Below are 10,073 nucleotides of genomic sequence, written 5' to 3'. Positions count from 1 at the left end.
GCGGGAAGAATTCCAGGGAATTTCCCCAGGCTTTTGGAAGTCCTTGTACACTCACACATTCACACATGCTCTTTACTTATATAAGCACATTCTCACACACTCGCCCATCACACACCTTCACACACTCAGGCTTATGTCCACACCCACACACTGCATTCTAGAATGACATCCAGTTTGGAGGTAGCTCCTGGCTTAGTCACACTTGCACATAGGGCTTCTGCAATGCTGTGAGGGCAGGGGCCTTAGATGCCCTCCTGCCCTGCCCGTGACAGGGTCCCCCGGGCATAGCACGTCCATGCATGCATCGCGGACCAGCAAGTCCTTTGCTGCAAAGGAGACCGAGTTTCACCCAGACCAGCCACTGGGGGCAAGTCTGTGAATGGGGGATGTCTGTGCTGATGCCAGGACTCTCAGAGGCTGTCCTGTGGTCTCCTGCTCCGTCCACTCACCGCCTACTGGACAGCTGTGAGTCACAGATGACCACCAAGCAGCTGCTCCGAGCGTGAGCTTCTACCTCGGCCTGGGGCTTGCTAATTTCTCTGGCTCCAACCATGTTCCTGTGGTCTGCAGAACCCCCTGGCAAGGGACTGAGGGACTGACTAATGCCAGGCACATCAGGGGTCTTCAGCCCAAACCCAACCCCTCGGTGGGGCCACCTCTCACAGGCTATGGGGTGATTCCAGGTGACAACTTGAGCCCCCAGGCCGGTCGGAGGTAGTCCCCATTGTGCTGGAGCGCCAAGGGCAGGGGGTCCTGGGTCTAGAAACATGCTGTTTCAGGGAAAAGGAGAGCATTTCAGGCTTCACCTGGGAGGTAAACATCTATTATTTAAAGCACGAGGCTCGAGTCATAAGGAAAGCAATTTTAATACAGCCGTGCTCCAGCGCCCGAGCTTCCCGCCTCTGGCGAGTCACAGTGTCTGTCAGAACATTAGCCATAAATCCACCTGTCACCACAACGGCCTGCCCTCACTACAGCCTGAACCAAACACGGCTGGGCTCCATCCACGCGGGCCTGTAGGCTTGGCTCAGCTCTTGTGCTGACCTCAGCACTTCCCTCCACCAGGCTGGGATGGGGGCCGGGGGCAAATGCATTCAACCTAACTACCCCGGCAGGCAGGCGGGCCAGTAGGCATGTCCATCAGCAGATGTGTGCCACCAACAAGGGACCCTGTGTTGGTTCAAAGCTAGGGTACTTCAACCAGCACTTGTGGGTTCGCAGCCCCTCACCCCCCCACCCCACCCCTGCCTGGAGCAGAGCCCACTGAAAGGGGAATTATGCAAGTAAGGCCCAGGTCAGGTCTGCTTCCTCACCCAATCCCAGAGGGACCTCACTGGGGGTGAGAGAGCCCTCCAACGAGCTTGACCACTGTTAAAGTCATTTTCCCACACTGGGTTAATTGAGCGTACCACCAACCCCAGGGACCTAACCCACCGCCCTCAAGTCCCTTCTGAAGAGAAGAACTGGCCCACAGGGCTTCAGAGACTGGGACCCCATGGAGCAGACTGCCTCGGCTTTCTCCCTCGGGCGGCTGGTGGGTTTGAAGTGCCGATCTTGTGGTCAGCAACCAGTCTCCACTAACCTCCATCCTGTGGTCCCGACACTCCACCCCCTTCCAGGGTTCTTACTTGTGGAAATTCCTCGCTGTGAAAAATGCCCTACAGCTCCTTCCATGGAAGATTAAGAACAAAGACCAGATGCATGGGAGGACCAGCCCCAAACCCACTGCCACAGAGTCGACCGGGCCGCAGACCCGTCTACCAGCCCTTAGACCCTGCTCTTCATGGATATGCACACAACCTCGGCTTTCTCCTTCGGAGCGTCTGGTGGGCTTCAACCACTGGCTTTGGGGTCAACAGCCTGTCTGTCTCAATAGCTGAAAGGGAGGAGAGTTACTGAGCCATCATCCGTGGGGGTAGACCAGCATTTCCCAGGAACTCTCCCGGGTGTTTTCTTTATTCCTACTGGCTGCTCCCACCCTATTCCATTCCCCCAATCATTAGATCTTATAATAGATTCAGACCTGGTCAAAGGCTCTCATGATCAATCATTGAATTGGCTCAGAAATCTCTCTGCGTTTATTCCACTCCCTGTAGCTCCAGCGAAGGCTGGCAGGGGTGCAAGTCTCCCAGTGTGGACGGAATACGTCACACGAGCCTGATGGGAGCCCTTCAGGAGACAGTGTCCTCCCTGCTCCGTCAGGGGGCAAGTGGGGACCAGTGGGGGCCGGGTCCTGGGGCCGGGGACTGGAGGAAAGGGCTTGGGGAAGAGGAACCTGCATCTTTACCTCCTGCCAACAGCCCTGACACAGCCAGCCAACACCCCCCTGCCCCCAGCCTCATTCTCAAGATCTGAGGAACCCGCATGGGCTGTCTTCTTGAGGCCAGAGGGGGTTAATTTTATGCAGCAGGCATTCTTATTCCAGCGGCGGGATGAGGGTGTGGGGCCAGGGCCTGAGAGGTGGCCTAGGATTCGGGCAGCTGGTGGGAAAGCCTGTTTCCAAGATGCCCAAACCTGCACACCCCCTCTGTCTAGGCCTGGGGTCCCCACTGATGCTGTTTGGCTAGGCAGGAGGGGTCAGGTTAGGGCAGCAAGACAGCAGTCTGTTCTTGGGCTACTGTCAACCGCACGTCCACCCACACGGGCAAGAAGACATCGCAGCCTGTGAACTAGCTGCACGTCCCTCAAAGAGATGGACAAGCCATTCAGCAACTTCACAGGGAGACAAAAGACCGCAGAGAAAAAGCGACTTCCAGAGCTCAGAACCACTACACAGTCATGTCTGGGACCATACAATAGCAGACACAGACCAAGGACAGAACTGAGAGTCCAGTCATAAATCCACTCCCCTATGGACAGCTGATCTTCAACAAAGACCCAGCACTCATTAATTGAGGGCAGGAAAGTCTTTTAATAAACGATGCTGGCAAAGCTGGATATCTACTTGCAGACAAAGGGAAAGGGTCCCTACCTCACATGCATAAACACGAGCTCAAGATGGAGCAAAGATCTAAACGTAAAATCCCAGGGCATTAAAGATCATCAGGGAAACAATGGAGGCAGACTTAGGGGGCTCAAAGTACACAACAGCAGAAGATAAAATAGATGACCAGGACCTGCTAACATTACACGGGCACACGCCTCTACACATCAAAAGACCTTTCCAGAGGGCAACACAAGACCCTACATACACACGGGAGAACGGTCTGAAACGACATACCTGATAAGGGACTCTTACACTTATAGATAGAGAATGCCAATGCCTCAACAAGAGCTAGACGAACAGTCCAGTCAAAACTAGACGGAGGATGTGAACAGACGCTTCATCAAAAGAGACGGTCGGGTGGCCGAAACACCTGGCGAAGCCTTCCCTCAACCCAGCCCATTGCCACCGAGGTGGTCGAGACACAAGTGCTGAGCAGAACTTCCCTGGGGGGCTTCTGGGCCTGCACACCTTGTCACAAAGAAACAGGTGCTCTTTCTTCCAAGGTTCGGCTGTGAGTTTGAACCACCAACCTTGCAGTTTGCAGCCCAACACCAAATCTGCAGGGCTACCAGGGCCATTTCCTTCACCGCTTTGAGATGCAAATCCAAATGACTGTGCACACCATCTCGGGCCGCAGGAACAGCCACGTTTAAGGCAAAGCAGAAGACAAATGGTGGGGAGGGTGTGGAGAGGCTAGGTGGCTGGGATGGTGGTCAGGTCACACAGCCTCTGCGGGAGACCGCAGGTCGCTTCCTTGAAAAATCGGAAATACAGAGAAAGATCATGGGATCCGGCATCCCCAGGACTGGGCGCGCATCCTAGAGAAAGGCGAGCCACGGGTAGGGCAGGTGCACACGCAGCTACTCACAGCAGCAGAAAGATGGAACAGACCCAGCAATCGCCGCGGCTGCATGGACAGACAACTGCCGACGCACACACAGTGGGGTACACAGACAGGTATTCGAGGTTCACGGCGAGTTGGAGAGCCCCTTCATGCTGTGGCTGCACCTGGGGACACTCTGCTCATCCACACAAAAAAGACACTGCAGGGGACCCCTGCTGTTGGGAGCCAAGGAAAGGTCCACACAGAGAGAAGCATCCCTGGAGGGCTACGGGGGAGCCCCTTCCTCCCTTGGAAGGGGGACCACTTACTAGAGGGGAGATGGGTGGTGATGGAGTGACAGGAACAGCAATGCACATGACAGCAGCACAACATGGCCAAGGCCAAGGAAGATGCGGGATGTGTATGAAGGGAGTGAGCAGCAAGCACACACACTGCTCCGGACGCAACCCTGCAGCACTGGTGTTACCTCTCAGTGGGGACGCAACCCTGCAATGACCAGTGTTACCTCTCATGGGCTACACAAGCAGACACGCATGCGCTGGGTAGCTCATGACAGCCACAGGAATGTGTGCAGGAGTGCAGGGCATACCTGCGTGGGCTACAAGCACCCAGGATGTTGAGGGACACAGAGGAGGCAGCTCTGAAAAGAGTCTTAATCGAACACCTGAGGACACAAGTCGTGGGTCTGACCCCATGGACACAGGGACATTGAGGGCGAGGGTGTGACTTTGCCCCACAAAGACAGCTTGTGCCTTCAGCGAGCAGCAACTGGCACCCAGAAAGCTGCCGGACGACCCTTTGAGGAGCAACTACTGGTCTGTCCTCCTTCTGAGCAAAGGCACGTGAAGAAAAGAAAAGATTTGAAGGAATTATGTGCACCTCAGCCTCTTCACCTCTGAGACCAGAACCAGAGGGGCTGCCGGTGCCGACAACTCCTACAGGGGTCCTGTAGGACGCCTTGGGTGGTGGGAGGAAAATGGGGAGCAATACTCAAAGTCATAAAAAAAAGCCTCTTGCTTGTCGACTAGAGAGGGGTGGAACACCCAAGACCACTTAGACACCCACCCAGCCTGAAACGGAGCCCAGCAATAAACAGACCTCAAGCGGTGTGCTCCCCAGAACAATCTGCCCCCAAACAAGACTCAGGGGCAGGCAGCCCTGGAGGCGGTGGGGAGAGGGCTGTGACGCTGTGGGGACTGTCAACGCAGGAAACCAGAGGTGTGCGAGCTGTGAAATGGAGAGCAAGTTTGGTCACCAAACTTTCACCCAATCACGGTCAACAGTCGGAGAGACCAGCTGCTGCCTGGGAGTCTGGAGTCCACGTCCGTGAGGCAAGGCTGGGTGGTCCACAGCACCTGGAGGGGTGCAGGCTGCTGTGTCCATCCTGTGAACCCTGCCCTGTATGTTGGCAACCACGTGGCACAAACGAATCACAATTAAAGAGAAAAGGGCGAGAGCCGCGAGCGCGAGGGCGTGGTGCCGATGTCGCAGGGGGAGCCTGCACCCCCTGCCGCACTCCTGCCACAGCAGGGCCCTGAGGGTGGCCCAGCCTGCTCTGACCCATGATCACTGGCTACAGGCCTGGCTCAGGGCACGGGACTAGATGCTCTGTGAAGGGTGACACGGGCCCTGCCACAGGGTGGCCTCAGGCCCACAGAGCGTAACGGCCACTTGGAAGGGTATAGAAGTGAGGCTGACCCTGACTGCTGACCATACCTCAGCCTTGGGGGCAGACCATCCCCAGCATGGCAGCCAGGGGGCCCACCCTGTGTCTTCAAAAGGCGGCCACTTCCGAAGAGAAGCCGGGCTGCCGGGCTGAGGTCATGGCACAGAATGAGACCTGTGGTTACTGAGTTTTGACAACTTCTGAGAGCATCCTCTATTTCATTTGTTTCTTGCTTATGTGCAGATTCTATTTTTACCCCAGCTGTGGTCCACCCACTGAGAAAGGAAGCCGCCCCCCAGCCTATGTTGAGTTGCTCACCACCCACCTGAGAGCAGGGAGAAGCTGTGACTGAGGACAGTCTCCCAGAGAGGGGCTCACCCGTTGCCCCGCCCGGCCCGCACCACTGTCTCCTGACATGTACATCCTGTGTGCGCGCGCAGAGGGGTGGGGTGACATCCATTCTGTTTCAGACACAGACGCACCCCCAGCCACCAGCCTCCAGCAGCACACACACTGATTTGAGATCCCTGTCGGGGACACAGTGCTCAGGTGTCGACGCAGAATTAAAGAATGGCTTCAGGCGCCTCCACGCCCGGGTGGCTCCCATTCTGCGCTGGGGGAGCAGGGTCGACTGCCCGGTGCCCAGTGCCCAGGGTCCAGGGTCCCTGGACGGAGGAGACACAGCAACAGCACAGCTGACGAGGGCCCCAGGAGACCCTGCAGGGCAAAGCAAAGTCTCAGCCAGCCCACCACCACCTGCCCGGCCAGTCTGTCTGTCTGCCGTGCTCAGAGGCCTGTGTGTCCTGTCTAATGGACGCCGCCACTCATGTCACCCAGCCAGGTCACTGGTGGCCGGGGCTGTGGCGCTTCCAGACTAACAACCAAGAAGAAAGGCCTGGCTGTTCTCATACTTTCCCACAGCAGCAGGGAGGCCCCGGGGCCCACATGGAGCAGGGTGCTGCGGGAGATGCGCTTGTGGGCAGGAAGCTCACAGAATACATCAAGGCTGCAACCCTGGGCTCGGCCCACCTCTGGGGCTCTGGGGCGCAGGGACGACCCACCTGACAAGAGCACCTACCTTCACCGTGCCTCAGTTTCCTCTCGGCAACAAGCACCCCAATTAAGCCCCCACGAGGGATGGCCTGGGCCAGCGTCTGCTCTGCTGCACTCAGAGAAACCACACAACAGGGAGGTCAACACCTCCGCTACCGCCGCCCCACAGGGGCGCTGCTGACCTTTCCCTGGGGGTGGGGGAGGGGACCGCCCTCCACAGCCCTGTTCCAGGCAGCCCATCTCGTAGGCACTAATTGCCCTTGAGGGCACGGCAGCAAATGCCACCTCCACCGCAGGGACAGATGCTGCTCAAGTGCTTTGCTCTCGGCCTCCCTGGCCACCTCCGGCCTCTGATTGGTGCTTGGCGAGCAGCCTTTGTCCCTGGGGCTTGTCCCCTGCCTGCAGCAGCCTTTTCCTTTGCCTACTGAGCTGAATGAAGGGCAGGCACCGGGCCTGCTTTCTTGTTGATGGCAGGGCACCGGTTTGGGGGTGTTGCAGATGCAATCTACATCTACGCCCGGCACTTGACCCAACTCACCCCCAATGACCAGGCAGTCCCACAGAGCCATCATCCTTGCTCAGGGGCCCTGGCCAGGGCAATGGACCACACGGCCTGGACAGCGGGTCAATAGGGGCTGGTGGGCTGGCACCCCAAGGTGGTCCTGGGGGTTGTGGCAGAGACTTCACTGTGCAGAGGCCGGCTGGCCCTGACCCCCACTATCCTCCCCCGGACTCACGGGCCGGACCCAGGAGGCCTCGCTCTCCCGGCAGAAGTCCTGGGAGAGGAAGTTAAGTGTGACCTGGACACACGTCTCCTTGGGGCTGCTGACCCTTCACATTTGCGTCTCCATGGTTTGTCCCCAGAGAGGCCTCAGAAGGGACATGCTTTTATTTCAGGGTTGGGTTTTCTGTCTCGGATGTCCCCTCTCCCAGGAGACGCTTAACACTAGAAAATGTGCAGGCCCAGGTCCAGGGGGGCATCTGCCTGGGGGGGCGGGGTTGCCGGAGAGAGGGAGTACCCATGACATGTGGTCAGAGCCCTCCACCCCACCCCGTCCCGTCGCCACCATTAGGGAATGGATTCCCTGATGGCCAGGGCACCCTTGTGGCCGGGTGGTCCCTCTGGCAGCTGAGGCCAGAGCTGCGCAAGTGAGGGATCACCCAGGCCTCAGCGCAGCCAATAATGCCAAACGGGACAGCCACTCGGCTCCTGTGAGTTGCAGAGCGGGGTGACCGCAGAGCGGGGTGCGCCTCTGTGCGAGTCATCAGATTGGAGGTGCTGGGGGCGGAGGGTTTGGCCACCTGCTTCAAGTGCCCTGGGGCAGCTCTGCTCTTACACACAGGAGGCCCAGAGCTTGTGTCCACTCTGGGCCAGGCATACAGCAACCTGGAACACTCGGCCTGTGGTCAGCCTGTCTGATCACCCCTGTGAGCGGGCCAGGCTCTCCCATCCCCACCCACTGCCGTGTGTGAAGCCCCTGCCCCACCTGGGGCTCCCTCCTCCCCGACAAGGCCTGGGACCCACTGTGTGCTCACTCGGGTCAGAGGCTGATCCTACATACACACTAAACACACATGTACATACATGTACCCCCGCATATGAACATATATGGGGCAGAGGCTGGTCTTACACACACACACCGCACACGTATGTGTACACACATAACCACATGTACACACATGCCCCAGCACAGGGAGCTGTGGCCCCAACAGTGCCGACTGGCACCCACTTTGCGGGGGCTTGGGTACCTGCACAACGGGGTGTCCTCCTGCTGACGCCTTCACAGCTCCCCTGCTTCCTTCAGTCTCGTAGTGGGCCCTGTGGTGGGGCTTGGGCTGTACCTCGATGCGAAGCTCATAGGGTCCGGAGTGAGGCGGCAGCTGCCAGTCGAGGGCGGGTAGGGACGGGCTGGAGGGACAGAGCGTGTGGAAGGTTAGTCCTGGCCAGTCCCCACTGCTTTGAGTCCCCCCACAGCGACTTCCGGCTCCTGGGGGAGCTGGCAGAGGTTGATCCAGGATGCTAGCACCGCAGGCCCATCAGGCCTCTCCTGAGGCTCAGAAATAAGAGAAGCCACTCTTCAGGCCCATCCTAAGACACCACCACCCTCGAGGTCTGCTGGCCCTAGAGACTGACCTCCAGATTAACCTAGGACCCCTCTATAGCCAAGTGTCTGCACCTCAAGCAAGGGACCAGGCAGCTGCACTCTCACTCCAGACCTTGTCCTCTGGGCCCCAGCTGGCCCTTACAGAGCGCAGGGCGTGTGCGCGTGTGTGTGTGTGTGTGTGTGTGTGTGTGTGTGTGTGTGTGTGCACACACGCACGCCTGCTGCCGGAAGCCCCAGGCCTGAGCACAGAGCCCTGAGAGCACCTGACCACCGTGACTGCTGTGAACAAGCACGAGGACAGGGCCACCTGCACAGGTCAGCATCAGCAGGTGTGCTGCCCCCTAGGCGGAAACGAGGACCCCTGTTACTTCTAGGCCAGCCTTGGGGATAGCCATTGCGAGACGGGTCACACCCTGTCCCAAAGCCCCCACCCTCATGTTCTCGGGAGCCACGTAGGAAGACACCTCAAAAGGCTTGTGGGAAGATGGAGTTGGGAGATAAAGGGATGCTGAGTGAAGGCTTTGAAGCACCTCTCATCACAGCACCTCCCGCAGAGGAGACCACCTCCCCAGGAGGCTGTCACCGTGACTGCACACGGGAACGGCCACGCTGTCACAGCTGACCCCAAAGGCTCTGCTTCTGCACAACCACAATTCAGGCCCTTTAAAAGGACAAAGCTCTCACGCACAGTCAAACTGGGTGTCACCGAGGAGTGCACAGGGAGCAGGGACCAGTCCGAGTGCCTGTGGCACGGAGACTCAGGAAGCATGGCCGCCAGCACCAGACAGACACGAGCCGCGGCCTGGTCTGTCTGTGTGCATCTGTGTGCTGGGCTGGATGCACCTACACACCCACTCCCCCCTTATCAACATGGCCCGGTTTCAAAGACCAGGTCATTATGCAAAAAAATCTGTGTTTTATGAAAATGGAGGGTGACCACATCAGATCACAGAAGGGAGATGAACCCATCGCCACACAACAGCCAAGCCACTGAGAACGGCGCCCAGCTGAACTGACAAGGAGCCTCCCTCCACAGCACGGTCCCTGGGCAGTCCTTACCAGCAGCCGTGCCTCAGGAACGTGAGGAGCAGCCCATGGAAGACTGATCCTGTCACCAAAGCCGAGTGTCTCACAGTCCATGACGGAGGGGCTGGTGCCTCGCACAGGTGAGGCACATCCGGGCACAGTTAAGGAGGATATATCTTGGACACAACTAAGCACCTCAACCCCATGGGCTTGGTTCTCTGGGGTCGAAGCACCAGGGCCTTCGTGTGTGGGACAGCTTGGTGAGTTGGGGGACTGTACCATACCAACCACAGTGAACAACTGCACCCCAAACAGCCATTTCTACACCCTAGCCTGGTCAGTCGTGGCTGAGAGCCTAACACCTTGGGAGCAGCCCTCTAATAAACAACTCTT

The 10,073-nt window shown here is 58.1% G+C and overlaps 1 protein-coding gene across 2 annotated transcripts in view; it reads right to left on the bottom strand.

The window, feature by feature from the left end:
• The window catches only part of NFATC1 (nuclear factor of activated T cells 1), a 98,304-nt gene that overhangs the window by 72,571 nt on the left and 15,660 nt on the right, over positions 1 to 10,073 (bottom strand). For both annotated transcript variants that reach the window (XM_045296275.1, XM_045296277.1), the window contains exon 3: positions 8,299 to 8,458. In XM_045296275.1, coding sequence (XP_045152210.1) covers positions 8,299 to 8,458 — 160 coding nt within the window. The remainder of the gene's footprint in view (positions 1 to 8,298; positions 8,459 to 10,073) is intronic.

Source organism: Echinops telfairi, unplaced genomic scaffold, assembly GCF_000313985.2.
Source record: "Echinops telfairi isolate 266 unplaced genomic scaffold, ASM31398v2 ScPeMD7_7400;HRSCAF=8409, whole genome shotgun sequence".
Classification (NCBI taxonomy): Eukaryota; Metazoa; Chordata; class Mammalia; order Afrosoricida; family Tenrecidae; genus Echinops; species Echinops telfairi.
Note: the sequence above shows the minus strand (reverse complement) of the source record. Positions and strands in the feature narration are given on the sequence as shown.